This window comes from Engystomops pustulosus, chromosome 10 (genome assembly GCF_040894005.1).
Source record: "Engystomops pustulosus chromosome 10, aEngPut4.maternal, whole genome shotgun sequence".
In the NCBI taxonomy this organism is placed as follows: domain Eukaryota; kingdom Metazoa; phylum Chordata; class Amphibia; order Anura; family Leptodactylidae; genus Engystomops; species Engystomops pustulosus.
This window is the reverse complement of record NC_092420.1, coordinates 84,958,515-84,978,461: the sequence shown is the minus strand read 5'-3', so window position 1 is coordinate 84,978,461 and position 19,947 is coordinate 84,958,515. Positions and strand designations below refer to the sequence as shown.

Sequence of the window (19,947 nt, the reverse complement as noted above, 5' to 3'; positions counted from 1 at the left end):
AAACAAATGCCTTCCAATAAACTTGAGAGTTTTTTTTGGATTTTTCCTAGAAATTGTCCTTGTAAAGATTTTTCAAGTAATGTACACAAATCGGTGAGAACCCTGATGTCCTATAGGCCTTACTGTATTGTTTTGGGGCTTTTTTTTATATTGTGTAGAATGTTCTTGGTCAGTGATGGTGAACCATTTAGAGACTGAGTGCCCAAACTAAAACCAAAACCCACTAATTTTCCCAAGGTGCAAGCACTGCAATTTAAACAGTGACGTATTGCTCCCTGCCCTGTCACAGCTTTTGATTGTATCTGCACCTTGAGAGCACCAATACAGATGGAGTGAGACATTTGGATTATCATTATAGCTTCCCTCCAGGGGTACACAAACAGGAAGAATCATGGCGAAGGTTCCAGATGATAATCCAGCTATATCTACACCTCCACGTTCCTCCTGTAGTTCTTTACACCCAAGTATGTGCTGCCAGGACTGCAGGAGGAGACCCTGAGTCCTGTCTGGTGGCAGCCTGGGTGCCCATAGAGAGGACTCTATGGAGTGCCACCTCTGTCCTAGGTAGACTGGGATTATTATAATTCAGATTGAGTAAAGTGAAACTTCTTTGAGATTAACTCAACTTGAATATGATAAAAAAAAAAGGAGTCGGTCTTTTCAAAAATGATCTTTAGGCAAAAAATATGGTGGAACTAGACATCTAGCACAAAACAATGATGTCGGAATAAGGGGGTTGGTCTCCGCAAAGAGTTGGTCTTTAGGAGAAGCTTGGCCATAGACTCATGTGTTCATCTGCTGCACAAGTATGTTTGACAAGGATGGACTTGCTTGTGATGGGCACTTTACCAGCTCCTCACTCAAAGACAGGAGGTCCTGTCATGGGTTAGAAGGTTTTCTTTACATGCCAAGTCATCTGTGGCTAAAAATTGGGATCACCTCGTTCTCGGCAACAGTAGGGTCTCAGTTTCTACACCCTGTGTCATTTACATGTCAAGGAAAACAGTTTTGAAGCATTTATGTTATTTTTTTAGAACCTTTTTTAAAAAGTTATTAATTTAGTTAGTTTTGTTGTAAGACTTTGTTCGGTTCACGTCAACCCTAACAATTGGGATGTCAATAAGTGGAAATTTTAAGTGAGTTTTTATGGTATCTGCTTTGTGTAATTTGTGTTACATGTATCGACGCCTGCATGTATGATAAATTCAGTGCACTTTCAAGTCGAAGACTGAGATATCCCTCTACTTTCGATGCTACACTCTATTGTTGTAGTACTGCCAACTATTTTTGCTCCATTTTGAGATACCACAGTTCCCTAGAGCCAAGATCGGTAGAGCTGTGCAGAGAATTTCAGGTCTTGTAGCCATAATATCTCAAAACCCGCCACCCGTTGGCTTGTATGGATGTGGGCTGCATGTGAATATACTTGTATATACATCGGTCAGATGGCCATGGTTATCCTGCACAAGTGATGGATGGGTCTGACAAGAACTACCTTGCTTATCCCTGGTAGAAAAGTTATTCTTGGAAGCGGAAGATGGTCCTAATCCCACATGTTTCACTCTATAATGAGCCCTGGCAGCTGTTGTGAATGTGCAGAGGAGGATAAACTGCTTTTATGTTTTTCTATGTAAAAGAAATGTTTGTACAAGTTGTATAAGAAGGAAGTGCATAGAACGACACAATGAAGGTTTGTTCTTTGAACTGTATTTACTGAGTGTTTTTCATCCGTTCTGCAGGGTCCAAAAGGAGATCCAGGATTGTCACCGGGGCAAGCTCTACCTGGCCCAAAGGTACAGTATCCCTGTGTTTGTATTAGAGATAGTAAAGATCTATTGCAGTGTCCGGATTTTGTGGGCCTGGACACCTGTCATGCATGTTCTACTAGTAAAAAATACACAAAAATACAGTACATTATAACAGATGCCTAAATATGGAATGATCCAACATAGTCCAAGAGGACTTTCTTTTGGTCTCTAATGGGTGAATACTTTGTGATGTGCTTGGCACGCTCAATGAGCCCCCAAAATTTCTGAGATGCTGGGTTTCCTGTGCCACCCCCTTTTCTAAAAAAATGTGACCAGCATAAAACATGCCTATGCCAAAGAAAAAATCTGTTGGGACCAGGGTTTTTATCAACTCTTCCAGGACTCTTGTGGATCTTCTATTTTTCGGGGATCTTCTTTGGATGTGTATACAAGGAGCTGGGGATACATCAAGTAGACCTGATTACAACAGAACTCTTAACTGCTTTGCCCCACATTTGTCAAGGGTAGCGGTGGTTAACCAAAAAGTGCTGTGCACCAAAATTTTGGCACAGTTTTCTGGCGTACATTAAACCAACTAATACATGGTGCAAAGTTAGACTAGACAATCTTATATTACACCAGATTTCTCATCCAGCATCAGACACATTGATAAATCTGCTGCAACATATGACTCTCTCCATTATGTTTAACAGTGATAATATGGGTGACATTCATCCTACTTATAAGCATGAGATGGATTTATTACATGTAGTAGCTTCCTGTTCTTCGTGTGTTTTGGCTCTCCGATGAGTATCGTCTACTCTCAAGAGGCCTCAATAAATCAGAAGGACAAGTATCTAAACTATAAATGTGTTGTTCCTTTTCAACGCTTTCATCTCAAGTGCAGCTGAATGTCGGGATATGTCTAGTAATAGAACAAGCACGCCTTTAGAAGTAACCAAATAAAATGCTTTATTAATATAGAAATTTTGCCTTTGTAAAAACATAAATTTATATATTTTTTTAATGTATTATTATTTATAGGGAGATCGTGGTCCGATTGGTTTATTGGGAGATCGTGGACCTCCGGGTGAAAAGGTATCAGAATAGTTTGTATTATTTTACTTTTACGTTTGCATATTAGTAGAAGTAAATTTCCAGTCTTTGCTTCCTTTTTTAAAACATGTTGGGGGAGATTTATGATATGTATGAAGAAGTCCCTGTCCTTCCGGCGCTGATGGATACATAAGGAGACTGATGTATTTTGTTGGACCACTGCTACAATCCTAGGCCAGGTCCTGTCTGGCGCAAAATTGTGCTACAGATGCCAACTTTCACTCACTTTAAAGGGGTAAACCCATCATATATCCACATTAATTCTACTGAGCTCCATCTCCCTCACTTTGTTGAATGCATCGTACTCGCCATTCAAGTCAATGGGAGCACCAAAAATAGCCAAAACTGCACAGAAGGCACCATATAGCTGGTAACTGTTTGACATCCTCAGACTCCTTAAAGAGAATCTGTCAGAGCAATTTGGGACAGTAAACCTCCAATAGTAGCCCATTCTCATCTCTGGCCCGGCTGCAATAAAAAAAAACACCTGTGTGCACCGGCTGGGGGTACAACAGCAGCAGAGATGGGTCTGATGTTCCCCACTGAATTAATCTCTAGGTAAGTATTAGTGTTTGCTTTCTCTAATTACAGCCATGGAGATGATATATGGTGATTTGTAGCGCTAAACCACAGGTCCATAAGAAGTACCTGTAGTTGGTTTAGTGCCCCATAGCTCCCCATTAAAAGGGTTTTCCATGAATATGGAATATTTGTCCATGAATATAAAATATGAATATGGAAAACCTCAAGGGGGCTATGGTAATAAAAAAAAGAACTATACTTACCGTGATCTGGCTCCGGCTTCCCGAGGCGTTCTGGCAATTCTGGTTTCAGCTCTATGCCCAACCAGAAGTTCCAGGAGGTCACAGGTTTCTTCATTTAATAAGTGTCCTCTGAACTACTGGGACCCCCATGGATCACGAGACTGGGGTCCCATTCTCACTGACTGAATGAAGCGGCAGGTTCAATCTGTTCTCTGCTACTCCATTTATTACTTTCGGACCGTCAGAAATTGCTGAGCACAGCGCTTGTCTGTCTCTAGCATTCTCATTGACGGTACTGGCAGTTTTTGGCACTCCTGCAGTATCCAATGGAGCTTCATTCAATTAGCAAGAAGAGGAATCCTGTTCTCCTGATCAGTAAGAGTCCCAGAGGTTGGACCCCTAGTGATCAGATTGTTATGCCCTTTTCCCGTGGATAAGGGCCAACAATAAACATTAATGCAACCCTTTTAAAGGGGTTTTCCTCGAACTATCCATGGGCTCTGCAATTTCCGTCAGCTCCATAGAGATTAATGGAGCAGAACGATTATGCGCGGCCGTCTGCTCCATTAGTCTGAGGAGCGACTAAGGGTTCGACAGACCCACGTTTCCGCGATCTGTGGGGGTCTCAACACTGAGACCCCCACTGACCAGCAAGTTGGGCCCTAACTTCAGTTTGTGGGAAAACCCATTTAAGGTGCATTTGTGCTGCCTGATACTGTGTATTTTAAAGGACCACTCTAGTTACAGCTGATTCAGCGAATTATACATTGGGCCTGAGGGGAGGAGCAGGACCCCAATGATATGTTCTCACCTATTATAATCGACACCTGCTTTTGGCTACAAAATCTGCATCTGAAAAACTGAACGCACCCTAATAGGCCCTTTAGCTCTCTTACACCTCAGTATAGCAGACACTGAGAGATTTCAGCTGTGAAGTCTGCAGAATAGTGAATTCTGCTCTTGACCAATTTGTGACTCGGGATCCGCTGGAGCTCAGTTATTACATATTTACAAAGTTCCATGTTCCAAATCTGAACGGGTTGTAAGTATTATTGATGAGCGGCTGCCATGTCTGTTGGCACATTCGCACCTCGTAAGCTGGCGCTGACAGGGCGCTTGTCGTTGTGGAATAGTGTGCGGTTAGATAGCAACATTTCCAGGATAAAATAATTTGTTCTCTCAGGAGGAGTGTCAAGATAAAAGGTGACATGACAAATCACTTTCCTGTACGCCGGGATAGCGCTGAGCGTGTAAAGGCAGCTGCAGGAATGTTAATGACCAGGATATAATGTTTCTACTTGTTTATGTTGACAATTGTTGATCATCACATATACCGTAACTTTGTTGCAGGCTTGTCTCTTTGTATCCGTATCTATGAGTAACTTCTACCATTATGTGTAAATATAGTAACTAGTGAACACCTGTAGTTTGTATTTTGTCTGCTCTGTTCTAGAGTGTTTGGGTTCTAGGTATTTCAGGGTTCTCTAGACAAGGTCTTATACCCCTTGTGTCACCCGTTCACCCTCAGAGACTGTAAGCTCTTGTGTCACCCCCTTCACCCTCAGAGACTGTAAGCTCTTGTGTCACCCCCTTCACCCTCGTAGACTGTAAGCTCTTGTGTCACCCTTTCACCCTCATAGACTGTAAGCTCTTGTGTCACCCCCTTCACCCTCAGAGACTGTAAGCTCTTGTGTCACCCCCTTCACCCTCAGAGACTGTAAGCTCTTGTGTCACCCTTTCACCCTCATAGACTGTAAGCTCTTGTGTCACCCTTTCATCCTCATAGACTGTAAGCTCTTGTGTCACCCCCTCATCCTCATAGACTGTAAGCTCTTGTGTCACCCCCTCATCCCCATAGACTGTAAGCTGTTGTGTCACCCCCTCATCCTCATAGACTGTAAGCTCTTCTGTCCCCTCTCATCCTCATAGACTGTAAGCTCTTGTGTCACCCCCTCATCCTCATAGACTGTAAGCTCTTGTGTCACCCCTCATTCTCATAGACTGTAAGCTCTTGTGTCACCCCCTCATCCTCATAGACTGTAAGCTCTTGTGTCACCCCCTCATCCTCATAGACTGTAAGCTCTTGTGTCACCCCCTCATCCTCATAGACTGTAAGCTCTTGTGTCACCCCTCATTCTCATAGACTGTAAGCTCTTGTGTCACACCCTCATCCTCATAGACTGTAAGCTCTTGTGTCACCCCCTCATCCTCATAGACTGTAAGCTCTTGTGTCACCCCCTCATCCTCATAGACTGTAAGCTCTTATGAACCCCATGATGTGTAAAGTGCTACAGAATATGGTGGCGCTATATAACTAAAGATTATTATTATATAGATAAGAATCAGGTAAAAGAAAAAATTGTAAATGTCATGCAAATTGTTCCATGGTAGGTTTAAAAGGGTTGTACTAACTAGTTTAGCTATCCCCCATCCACAGGATAGGGGATAACAAGTTGATTGGTGAGGGTTGACTTCTAGGACCAATCACGAGAACAGGACCACCTGCGATCAGGGGACCATTTCTCACTAAGTGACGGAGTGGTAGGTAGAGTTTCCAGTTGTATGTAAATTTTGAAAACTGCTGAACTCAGCGCTCCATTATCTCCAGCATTTACATAGACATTGAGTAAGCTGTGCTCAGCCATTTCCAATACTGCAATACAAATGCATACTCATCCTGCCGCTTCATCAATTAGTTTATTAATAGGCGTTCAATGGTGACACCAGGGACCTCTACTAATTAACTGATTTACAGAATCAATGAATGGAAGGCAGACATCTCTGGATGTGGTGTAGAGGATGCCCCAGCGTAGTAGAGTTACAGGTCTCATTCACCTGCACCACTGAGATGCTGTATACACACAGGGTTCAGTGGTGACGGGAGGCGCTACATCGGAGCTACAGAGAGAGGTGAGTATGGCACATTTGTTATTTCTATACTCCCTAGGACCCATATTAAAATAAAACTTACTGTCTGACAACCCCTTTAAGGCTGCATTGATTGCCATAAGAAAGCAATGCAGGTAGAAGCATAAACACTAAGGATCCTGACTATATATTAGTTGAATAGCATCGCTAATACCAGCACTTATAATTGTAATAGTGCCCCCTGTTGTTGAAAACATGTATCTGCATGGGAAGATATGTGTGGAATTGCCCTTTAAGCATTATTGCTGCATTGTATTTTTAAACTGTTGTTGATTTCTATTTATTTTATAATTTTGAAACCCTGTAAAATATGAATTCTCCATGAACCCACAAAAAAAAAAATACAAATTATACATTGCTTCAATGTACACATGAGTCAATTGTGAACAGAACACCATTGTGTAGAAAATAATATGACTGAAACAGTCTACAAAAAGACAAACTGGGTAAAGACTGAACCCAAAGTGTGTAAAGAAGTCAGTGAAAGGTGGTAGAAGTGTCATGGATGGGGGGATGTTTTCTGCAGCAGGAGTTGGACCTCTCATACCCACAACATGCACAGAACTGTGGAAGAGACTGGAAGAAGAGTAGAACAAAATCCCATCAGAGCGAGAGACTAGTGATGTCCTCTGGCTGCAGATGTGCTCAAGTCATACAAAGCAAAGGCCTGTGCATTTACTACTGTTGGTGACTGGTTGAACCTTTAGAAAATTGAGTTACTGTATATACTCGAGTAAAAGGAGACCCGAGTATAAGCCAAGGCCCCTAATTTTAACACAAAAAACTGGGAAAACTTATTGACTCATATATTAGCCTGGGTGGGAAATTTATTGGTCACAGCCTCCCAGAGTAATGAAATACCCAGTAGCCTCCCCCAATAATGAAATGCCAAGCAGACCCCCTAGTAATGAAATGCCAAGCAGACCCCCTAGTAATTAAATGCCAAGCAGACCCCCTAGTAATTAAATGCCAAGCAGACCCCCTAGTAATTAAATGCCAAGCAGACCCCCTAGTAATGAAATGCCAAGCAGACCCCCTAGTAATGAAATGCCAAGCAGACCCCCTAGTAATTAAATGCCAAGCAGACCCCCTAGTAATTAAATGCCAAGCAGACCCCCTAGTAATTAAATGCCAAGCAGACCCCCTAGTAATGAAATGCCAAGCAGACCCCCTAGTAATGAAATGCCAAGCAGACCCCCTAGTAATTAAATGCCAAGCAGACCCCCTAGTAATGAAATGCCAAGCAGACCCCCTAGTAATTAAATGCCAAGCAGACCCCCTAGTAATGAAATGACCCCTTGAATGAAATGCCCTGCAGCAGACCCCCTAGTAATGAAATGCCTGATGCAGCCTCCCCTATTAATGAAATACCTGATGCAGCCTACCCCTTGTAATGAAATGCCCGATAAAGCCGACACCTAGTAATTAAATGGCCCCTTGAATGAAATGGCTGATGCAGCAAACCCCCTAGTAATGAAATGCCCAATGCAGCCCCTAACTGTATAAAAAAAATTAAACTTACATACTTTTCTTCCTATGCTCCGTGCGGCTCCTCTTCCTTCTTCTCTTCTCTCTGCCTGCCAGCGTGCACTATGATGCGGGGGTGTCACCACAGCTAATGTCATAGTGTCCACATGGACACATCTCTGTCCGCTCCGTTACCAGTGAAGAAGAGAAGGAAAAGGAGCCACACGGAGCATCGGAAGGTGAGTATGTAAGTTTTTTTATTTTTTTATACATTCATGTGTAAGCCGAGTTGGTTTTCTTCAGCATGTTTTTTGTGCTGAAAAACTCGGCTTATAGACAAGTCTATACCGTATAATCTTTCATGTTTTTTGCAAAATAAAGGTTTTATGTACCGTATTTTCCGGACTATAAGGCGCACTTAAAAGCCTTGAATCCAAAGTGCGCCTTATAGTCCGGTGCGCCCTATATGAGGCAGCGGACCCTACTTACATAGGTCCCCGCAGATCTCCAGCGGGAACTGCAGACCACGCGGCACGAACAACTTCTGCCGCGTGGTCTGCAGTTCCCGCTGGAGATCTGCTGTCTCCGGTAGCGGGGACCTATGTAAGTATTCTATTCTTTACCTCCCCCTCACCTTCCCCGCTCACCTTCCCCGCGTTCCGCGTCTCGTCCCGTCGGGTCTCCGCTCCGCCCCCGGACCTCCGCCACGCCCCCGACCCTGCGCCTTATAGTCCGATGCGCCTTATATATGGAATTATTACATATATAAGGCGCATCGGACTAATGCGCCTTATATTCCGGTGCGCCTAATGGCCCGGAAAATACGGTAGATACTTTGGTAATTCTCATAGTGGCATAGTTTATACAGTTGAAAAAAGACGCATGTCCATCAAGTTCAACCAAAGAAGGGAAGGGATGTAGGGGAATTTTGTAAAATCCTGTTCTGGATTCATGGTGTACCCCTTACACAAATCAATCAAATTTGATCAATGGAAATTACATTACCGGTATTTCTAAAAAAAATCAAATGATCATCCATCTCTAATTGTGATCTCCAGTTTATGCACACAGTGGGGCTCATTTACTAAGGGCTCCGCGGCCGCACTTTCATCGGACAGCCCAACGGATTCGAAAAAACTGCGGATTTAAAAAAAAAGGAAAAGTGTCGCAAGCACTCACATGCATCGGGAAGAAGGTGAACTCCGGTGGACCTCGGCGCAGTAGCGACACCTACTGGATATCGGGCGCACTACCTTAGTGAATCCCGGCAGAACCCGAATCCACGTCGGACAACGCGCCGCGGGATCTCGACAGGACCGGGTAAGTAAATGTACCTCAGTGACTGCATCAGGGAATGGTAAATATACACATTAACTTACCCGTCCGGGGGAGTTCCCGAAAGTGCATTGTCCAATGATAATGCACTGTGTCACGATTTACTAAGATCGTGCGTCCGATCTGCGTGTGTCACTTCCTCACTCAGGTCCCCTGGAGTTCACCTTGTTCATCCTGGTGCATGTAAGTGCACTGTCTTACGACACAATTTTAAAGTTAAATCCCGCGCTCAGTCCAAATCAATCGGCACCGCCCCCCCCCGTCAAAAACTGATCGCGTGCGACACAATCCACTGCTATATCCCTGTCACAGCCGTGCAAAACCTGAAAACATCGAAAAATACAACAAAAGTGCGATCTGCGACCCTTAGTAAATAAACCCCAGTGTGTAACCTCTATCCCAAAATACATTTACTTTATAAATTATTTTGGCACCATTAACCATTTGGTAGCACAGCCCTGGCTGGTTCTTGTTTCCTATAGATGATTGTGCACAAAACTGTTACATGTTGCATTGTCTTCATCCTCTCGGTAAGACACCTCTAATTAATGGTTGAGGCATTGGGTTACATTACTGCTGCTCTTAAAGTGCTTTAAAGTTATATAAAAAAAAAATTTAAATCCTGAATTTGTTTTCCTCTCTCATCTCGTTCCAAGCATTTGTTCTGATGTACTAGCCCAAACATAGATCCCTGTAAATCACAGTGTATATGCAATGCCAGATGCTCGGCATCCCTGTAAATAAAGAACCTTTCACTAAGGGGCATTATCACAGTCAACTCTGGGACCATCACTGATCACACAAATCCAAGTGTGATGTCCCACACTTGGTCAGTCACGAGTCGGTGCTACTGCTCCATTCACTGTCTAGATAATTGTAGATCTGTGAATCCCATACAGGCAGAATAGGGAGGCAGCGCTCATGTGTTTTTGGTGAAAACTCTGAAACATAAAGTTTAAAGGGGTGTTCCCACTTTGGCAAATTAATGTTATTGTTTGTATAATGAAAAATAATACACATTTCCAATATACTTTCTATATCAATTCTTCACGGTTTTCTAGATCTCTGCTTCCTGTCATGTATAAAAAGCTTCTATGTTTACTTCCGGAGGACAGAGATCTGAACATGGTCACACAGGTGCACGGCTCGTTAGTATCATAGAGAGTAATCAGAGCCGTGTGATGTAACGAGCCGTGCACCCGTGTGACCATGGTCAGATCTCTGTCCTCTGGAAGTAAACATAGAAGCTTTTTATACATGACAGGAAGCAGAGATCTAGAAAACCGTGAAGAATTGATACAGAAAGTATATTGGAAATGTGTATTATTTTTCATTATACAAACAATATGAATTACTTGTTGAAATGGGAATAACCCTTTAACATTTTTTTTATCAGAAAAGCTTCTATAGTGTGTGGGATCCTCCATATTCCAGTGATTAAGACTAAGGAGCAATACAGGAAACAGCTCAAGGTCGAGGAAATCTAGGATAAAATCCATCATGATAAACCAGGGACATTACTCATAAATCCAGGCACAGTGACTGTGGAAATCTTCTTATATTCGTTATTCATAGCCTCCTTCCTTCTAATATCAAATTTTAAATTAAGCCAACGAGTCAGAAGAGCTCTGGGGGTGTTACCAGAGTCCCTCAATGCTGTTGTTTCACAGGCTGTTACAATGTCTTCTGTTGCCATGCTTCCTCTGTACTTCCCCCACCCTCTGCCTGCTGTTATCTCACATTAGGAGGGGGAAGTGCTCCTGCACAGTGTAGCAGCCTTTGAAGCTACAGCAGAGTACACCAGAGTCCTTCTTGCAGATTAGCAGAATTTTAAAAGTGGATTTCCATAACAAATATAAGAAGATTACCACAGTCATGGTGCCTGGATCTACGAGTATATGTACAGGGTTTATCATGCTTGACTCTGATGCGAGATTTCCTTTAATTTTACAGCAAAGATGTTTTAAAAGAAATTACCGTAGCTTGTATTTGATCATGTAGACTTTATTATCTTACCCATATTCTGTGGTTTATTCTCTCTCTATAGGGCCCAAAAGGTTATCCTGGACCACCTGGACCACCAGGAGAGAAGGTATGTACTAATATTTCATTGACCTATTACAATGCGCTCTATGAGCACACCATACTCATAAAAGTGGAGCCACTTAGTTTGCCCTGTATTGCTAAATATATACTTCTCTCTTTAGGCCTTGTTCACACAGTGCAGGTATATACAGTATTTATGATGCTAGGAGTCCCAGTGGCTTCATATGATAATTATGTATTCAGTAAGCGATGGCTGGAACATTTACCATGATAAATGACTACAATACCAAGAGTCCAGATCCTGGACTAGATCTGGTCCAGTAAATATGGCCGATGCTGGAGATTTCCACAATTCCTTATTGATTTAGGTTGAAGAAGGGAATGGCCTTTCCTCAGGGGTGGGGCTGTAAACTGAACTGTTCCGCGGGGGCGGCACTTAAGATCCACTGTCCTTTAGTTTCATGGGTGACAGATTCCCTTCTGGATCAAATTTTCTATTGTTATAACCCTGTAATAAGAAAGAAAAGACAATATTTGAAGAAATGATCACCGGTTACATACTTCTGCAATTTTATTTCTACTTCACCAAGCTTTATTAAAAATGTCTGTTTTTTTCCTATTAAAAACTGCTTTTAGCAACTTCCAGTATGTGTTAAAACAAGTCAAGATGCGCTTCAATTAATATGGAGGCAGACATTATTGAAATGAACTGGCAAGCAGCTGTTCATTGCCTCGAGCCTTGGCTCATTTCTGTGTTGATAAAGTGAATTAGCACCAAAGTAGTTGTCAATCTCCTGGATGGGTTACAGGGCTGCGTGGTCCTATGAGGGTGGGATGTCTTCTTAATACCTGCCATGTGCTATTAATCAGTGCTGGATCATTAGTAAAAAGGGGAACACAGATATAATATAAGGATAATTCCTGACGCTGTCAGCTTCTGGTCAAGGAGCTGATAGTCACACATCCACTTGGAGTTCAAGGTTTTTAATCGTATATTACTACCTTTTTAATAGACACCAAATATAAGCGGACCCAAAGTTTCCGTTCAGGTTCAGGTTCGGCCCAAGTTGACCTAGACATATTGCGGGATTGGCTGCCGAACAGTCAATCCGTCAAATTGACGCCCCTAACTACTAACCATGGTTATGATTGGCCTGGGTTGTGCCCTTGGCCAAACACAGCCATGGCTGGTGGATAATTTGTCAATTTGCCGGATTGACTGCCGTATAATGGAGCGCATTTACTCCGGGTCCGTGGACCGCACAAAAGATTACCGTTTTGCTCCGCATTGAAAAGGGGATTGTGGCGCATGTGATTGTGGCGCATTGGCAGCGGTTTTCATGCGGCAGAAATCGGAGGACGGGTCATCAGACGATCCGACGGATTTAGACTGAGTGCGGGATTTAACATTTAAATTGCAATCGCAAGACAATGCACTTACATGCACCAGGAAGAAGAAGGTGAACTCCGACAGACCTGAGCGGGGAAGCGACACATGCAGGATATCGGGCGCACAATCTTAGTGAATCACGCTGGAGTCCATGATCCTTGGACAACGCACAGCGGGGATCGCAACAGGACTGGGTAAGTAAATGTGCCCCAGTATGTCTATGGAACCGAACCTGAATGGAAACTTCAGACACCCATAGAACATTAAATAGAGAACATTACATTACATAAGGCCCAACCTTACCTCTAATTTTATACAGAAGCCAGCAGAGGCTCTATGGGTAAACCACCTCTAATAAATAGATCCTAGTAGCTTCCACGATGGGTAGGTTAATCTACCAGAAAACATGCTCTACCATTGGCCTTAACTCCTCCTGAAACTTCGATTTTTAGGGGAGGCAAACGACGGTCCCGTTGCTTGTGGCCCACGTTTCATTGTCGGGTAAAGTCCACTCATGTGCCAATGATAATTCTGCCCAAGCGGCGAACTTAGGCAGAATATTTGTGGCTCGGGCAGTCAGCCCATTTACAGAATTGTAGAAACTACGGCCATGTGTGAGACCATAGAATGATGTGGGGATGTGTGCTCGATGGTCAATGGTTGGCACAATGGAGCCTTACACAAAGAGACCAACAATTTGCAGTAAAGTTGTAGAATTGCTGAGATTTACACATGACTCCTAAGACTTAACCTTGCTGGTGCCGTTCAGCTATGACTATAATATGAGTATGAGGATCACCTTCATCGACCCCTAGAAAATAGATCCTAGTAGCCTCATAATTGGGTTGTCTTCTTCTTGACTTCTGGGTGCCAATATTGGGGAACATTTACTTATGACCTTATGCCAGTTAGACTTTGCACGTCATTGAAATGCGCTTTCTGGTGCTCAGTCAGGCTGTGATTCCTGAAGAGGGGGCCCCACAATTCATCCATCTCTGCACACTACACAGGCAAACTGAATATTTTTAGTAAATATGCCACAATGTGTTTACAGCCAGGATCCCCAGAAGATCTGCTCTACAATCAATCACACTGACCAGCACCAATTTACAAAAGTTTTAGCATTGCCAATATTAATAGGCGATTCCTAAGGCTTGGTCTAGTTGGTGCCATTCTATTTTGGTAGCATTGAAGATTATGATGCATATTTTCTAAGAAAAGTGTCCAGAATTCTATCCTAACTTGTTCAAAAACCTTCCTTACATGCTGCGCACCCCATGTATTGTGTGATTAGATCCTTTTTCCAATTTCTCAGACAAGTGGGTGGACTTATTATGCAGAGGACATGCTTGAAAAGAGACCAGAGCAGGGCTCACAGGCTCCTGGTTCCAGGGTTGCAGAGGTTTCCAGGTTTTCCCAGTTTATTAGACCCACTTTAGCCCTCAGCTTGGAGTTGTCACTCATGAGAAAGGGGAAATGACATTCGGACATTGTTGTCGCTACCAATTGACCAAGTGATGTAGATCGATAGACTGTCAAGAAGCTGGAATTTGGAGCCAAGATTCATGGAAAACCCCTATTAAAATTCCAAAATGTGTGCAGAATTGTGCACCACAGTCTTGGCATAATTCTGATACAATTTGTTGGATCTTTAGTCCATTGCTGCCTCCTAGAGAATAATTCAGACTTTTGAAGACTCTATAACGTTGACCAAATATGAATTGTGCAAAGGGCCCGGTGCTTACCCATTGATGCTTAATATTTTCACTTCTTTTTCAACACGCTGGAAATTGCTGCATCTAATGGTGCAGACATTTGCTGATATGAAGATATGATCAATTTATCTAATTTATTAGAATTCTGGGGAATTTCAATTGCTAAGAGGACACAGTGATGTTCATTGTGTACGTGCAGGACCTTCTGCTCAAACAGTTCTTTCACTGCTCACACATTTTGCAAATGAATGCTGGGAAAATGCAGATAAGATCGGAAATCTTTATGGAAAGTTTAGGGCTTTGATGTTGGTCTCTGCATGCAGTTATAATGGTATTATATTGCCAAAATCTCCATCTTCCATGTGTCCGCTGTGCGTTCACATCACAATCACCTTTAGATTTGGATTTCTGAGAACGGATTGGGAAAAAATCCCTTGCGCCTATTTATTAGCAACGCTATGGTTTCCGAGGACCATAATGTATCCTAAAAGCTGAGGTGATTTCCCTGGTTTCTGCCATGATGTAGCATGCAGATAAGCATTGGGGCTCATCCTTTAAGAGGCACCTTCAAAGTACTACCAGTACTAAATACACAGTGTGAGAGTGGCATATGATTGTAATTTGGGGACACGTGCTGGCCGTTGTTTCCATGTATTTGTATGGGCACAGACACAGCAGAGCACCGTGTATGAGCTGACTGCTCAAGCCAAAATGCTCGAGCAGATCCCGAGTTTTGGCCCCTGTTATCGGCATCTGAGTGAACCTCATACACCAATGACACATGATATGCATCCCATGATATGCACATGTTTATGTGCCCAACACAGGACCTAAAAAGTAACCATGTTATGATCATCTAAGACCTGCTGTGTGGTGTCAGACCTGCTGTTATGATCATCTAAGACCTGCTGTGTGGTGTCACAAGGTCATTGATTGCTAATCACCACCGCTTGGCTTTTCCCAGTGGCACCTTGATCAGCCATTGATTATAGTGAGGCAACCATGAAGAAGATGCCACAGCCAATGGGTGCCCTTTGGCTATAGTTTTGTGGATGCAAAAACATTCCCTAATAAAACACTTTAGGGCATATCATACAAGAGAACCTCGTTCTGGGATCTATGAGAAGCCAACCATTGTAGTGTTACAAAACCAACATGCCGCTACCCATTATAGGCCCCTTATAGTAAATGACTAAATGTGTAGCTACCAAAAGATGTGACTTCAATGATAAACCAGGGGAACTTACTCATAGATTCAGGCACCGTGACTGTGATAATCTTCTTATATTTGTTATCCATGGCCTCCTCCCTTCTAAACTCAACTTATAAAATCTTGCTAATGAGCGTGAGGCGCTGCCCTAGCCCCTCTGTGTAATGCCTTGTGAAGCCAGATCCCATAATTTATGTTAATGAGGACGTTGGTGCACCTACAGTATTTCCTTTGTCCCTGGGGCATCACTTTGGACACCCTTCATCCCTCCCATCTGTGTGTGGTACAGCCCCACCCTTCATACCCCCTCCCTGCACACACATGGGAGATATAGGGTGTTCCAGGAGCAAAGACAATGTCTTGGGTGCATCAACCCTAAATCTTATATGTAAAAAGATACTAAATACAATAAAACTATGTTATGATTCACTGTGAGAGGCTCTTTAAAGCTGGGTTGTTGGTTTGGAAGAGATCGGGTGGGGGTGGACTCTCTTTAAAGTCGATGATAAAATGTAAACACATGATTCAATGCATCTGGCTAGTGTATACTTTGTGTTTACACTAAAAAAACACATCCAAAATGATATAAAAATAATAAAATCAAATAGATTTAATTAGAAAGTGCTTGAATGTTGAAACCACAGAAAATGAGACTTTGTAAAGAATATCTGATATTGCCAGTAACTACAATCTCTTAGCTGGATGTCAATGTCTCCTAGTAAACACTCCAATGTTTATCAGAAAAAAAGAATGATTTATAATTCTTTGCCTCCATATTTCGGCAGAAATCATTAGTAACAGTAGCTGTAAGATTTTATATTTGACTTTCCATTTCCATGTCTGCAGTGCACTTATTAAATCAACCACATTCACTGCGGCTTGGCGGCTGCGTTGGAAGTAAAACTAGATGCCAAGTTTAACAGAACCAGTCACGTTATAGACAGCGCCGGGACGCCAGAATCCTAATGGTGCATATGTCTCGTAAGCCGGCAGCTCACACATACTGAATTCTCATGTTCACTTCACACTGCTGGGTTTCATTGGATTATATTACATGTGGGATTATAGATGGAGGTTATATACTACTGGGTTTTATACTGGTGTATGGATCGGCGTTGGTTTTTTTTCACACCCAGACATTAGCGGAAATATACATTCACATAAAGGCAATGCCAATCCTGATAGTCCTAGACTGAAGCGGCAGCAAAGGGACTTGTGATCCCAAATTCTTCTAAGTGTTGAGGGTCACCATAGTTGGAAACACTGTGATCAGACATTTATAATTAATATAGATGGGATATTTTTATAGGGATCCCCCACTTGGTAGGGGAAAATTGAAAAAAACTTGCACCAATCTGATTGGTGGGGGATGGCGGATAACAATCTGATCCGTGACTGTCCAACTGTGTTCAGATATCTTTGGCATTCACATTCACTACAATTTCCATCGCTCCCAGACTAGTGGTACGCCAAGTTGAGCCTGTGTCATTAATTAGTGAAAACAAAACCCTAATTCTTATGATTCTTATGATGATTCTTATTCATATGATTCTTATGATTGCTGGGTCCTGTTCTTGTGATTAAAGGGGTTATGTGGGGATCTGTTCTCTTTATTGATGAAGATCTGTTTTTGTGATTGGTCTGGATCTGTTCTCTTGATTTGTGGGGATCTGTTTTTGTGATCAGTGGGGATCAGTTCTCAAGATCAGTGTGGTTCTCTGGGGATTTGTTCTTGTGATTGGCGGGGATCTGTTCGCTTGATTGGTGGGTATCTGTTTTCCTGTTTGATGGGGATCTGTTCTAGTGATACGTGGTGTTCTATGGAGAACATAGTGATCAATGGGGTTCTATGGAGATCTGTTCTCTTGATTGGTGGGGGAACTGTTCTCTTGATTAGTTGGGTTCTGTGAGTCTCTGTTCTCTTGATTGGTGGGGATCTGTTCTCATGATTGGTAGGGAACTAGTCTCTCACTAGTGAAAAACTGTTCTCGTGATGAATGGGGTTCTGTGGGGATCTGTTCTTTTGATGGGGTGGATCTGTTCTCTTGTTAGATGGGGATCTGTTCTTGTGATTGGTGGGGATCTGTTCTCTTGATTGGTGGGGATCTGTTCTTGTGATTAGTGGGGTCCTATGGAGAGCTGTTCTCTTAATTGGCGGGAATCTGTTCTCTTGTTTGATATGGATCTGTTCTCTTGTTTGATATGGATCTGTTCTCTTGTTCGATGGGGATCTGTTCTCATGATTAGTGGGGTTCTATGGAGATCTGTTTTCTTAATTAGTGGGGATCTGTTCTCATGATTAGCTGGGTTTGGTTCTCTTGATTGGTTAGAATCTGTTCACTTGTTTGATGGGGATCTGTTCTGGTGATTAGTGGGGTTCTATGGAGATCTGTTTTCTTAATTGGTCGGGGATCCGGTCTCACGATTAGTTGGGTTTTGTTCTCTTGATTGGTGGGGATCTGTTCTCATGATCAGTGGGGTTTTGTGGGGACCTGTTCTCTTGATTGGTGGGGATCTGTTCTCTTGATTGTTCGGGATCTGTTCACTTGATTGGTGTGGATCTGATTTTTTAATTGATAGGGATCTGTTCTCATGATTGTTGGGGGAGGAGGGGTCCCAGCAATACCATTACTATGCCCTATCCTGTGGATAGAGGATAACTAGTAGGCTTGGTACAAGCTCTGTCAGCCTAAGAGTAACAATAGCAGGTAAACTATCCCATGTATGTGCTTTGTAAACAGAACAGTAGTGCACAAAATAACCTGGGCTGTGGGTTTTAAATCCCTTGGGTATCAATTGTTACGACACATTTGACAGATTTTTGCTGTGCAAAGGATTAAAAACCATGAGAGTCTGCAGAGAAGACAGTTTTTTTCCACAGTAACTTGCAAGTCACTAATACAAAACCTCTAATATATGATACCAGCCCCGACCACATGATCGTGTGAGACCTGATATGCTGTAGATCTAAAAATCTGCTCTGTAGATCTTTTCTGCACAAGGTGTGGATTGCATTTCTAAAATCTCATCCTCTTTGCTACTATTGTAAAACACTGGCAAATATTTGCAGGGAGATTCTGCACAGAATTTTTCTACAGAATTTTAGTCCCTTTTAGAACATATACTTAAAGGGGAAACTACCGTATATTATTTATATAGTTGCATATTATATTTAAATATTGAGCAATTCAATATGAATAAAAATCAGTTGAAACTTCCGATGCCAACCTAATTATTACGAGACTGTGTGCACATGGCCCCTACACACCTCACCGCACAGACGTTGCAAGCGTTTCCATATGTAAAGGTCTGTGTGTAGCTGTGATCGTTCATATTGCAACATTGTGTTTCCTCCCCAGGTGTCTGCAGGATATTACACACAAAGCGAGTCCATTGTTACTAATAATGTTCATTAATCTTTTTTTTTTTATATTCCTTCTAGGGAATTCCTGGCACGGCTGGCGAGGCAGGGGCACACGGTTTCCCTGGCAGGCAGGTGCAGTAACTGTGCTTCACCATTATAGGCTGAGTATGAGCAGCCTTACAGTGTCGTACATAGGATTTGTTTGCAAGTTAAGAAATTGAGGAAAACATCTTATTTAAGCGGTTTTTAGTTGTGTGCAACCTTTTAAGTTAGACAACTCCGACCTTCCTATGCTATTCCATACAGCTAAATTATAATAATGATAGTTATATAATGGAGCATATTACATACTTGCTGGGAACTATTCCTCCTCATATAATAAATAAGATACATTTAATTAAATAAACACAGAGTTTTACAGTAATTTTACATTCAAACACCTACTGTTCTATGTTTAGGAGTCCAGAGGGCGGTCCTTATAAATAATTGATGTTTATCTCCATATGTCACGTTGTACTAGCTCAGCAGTCAGTCACTTTTTAGGACAAAGAATAAGTAGGGATATTATAAGATACGCAATTCTTATCTCTTTTTGACCATTTATTGGGAGCCACAACCAGTAGTGGCCGACACACAGAAGGGGTGCAAATCTTTTTATTATACCTCATCTCTGTTTATTCTTCAAACTTTTTGACTCATAATAACTGATGCCAAAAAAAATGATGAAATAAAGTGTGAACTGCCCTTCTACTTAGTAAACATAATGATGTATGCCTCTGTTCAGCTCCACCTGCTCTATAGCATTCTGCCTATTCACAGATAAAACAGCATTTCCAATGTCACAAATTCATATTAAAGTGGTTT

The 19,947-nt window shown here is 42.3% G+C and overlaps 1 protein-coding gene across 1 annotated transcript in view; it reads left to right on the top strand.

Moving 5' to 3' along the window:
- Nucleotides 1-19,947, top strand: part of COL24A1 (collagen type XXIV alpha 1 chain) — a 166,671-nt gene that overhangs the window by 52,442 nt on the left and 94,282 nt on the right. Inside the window, exons 6-9 of the mRNA XM_072126722.1 lie at nucleotides 1,740-1,793; nucleotides 2,793-2,846; nucleotides 11,406-11,450; nucleotides 19,162-19,215. Coding sequence (XP_071982823.1) covers nucleotides 1,740-1,793; nucleotides 2,793-2,846; nucleotides 11,406-11,450; nucleotides 19,162-19,215 — 207 coding nt within the window. The remainder of the gene's footprint in view (nucleotides 1-1,739; nucleotides 1,794-2,792; nucleotides 2,847-11,405; nucleotides 11,451-19,161; nucleotides 19,216-19,947) is intronic.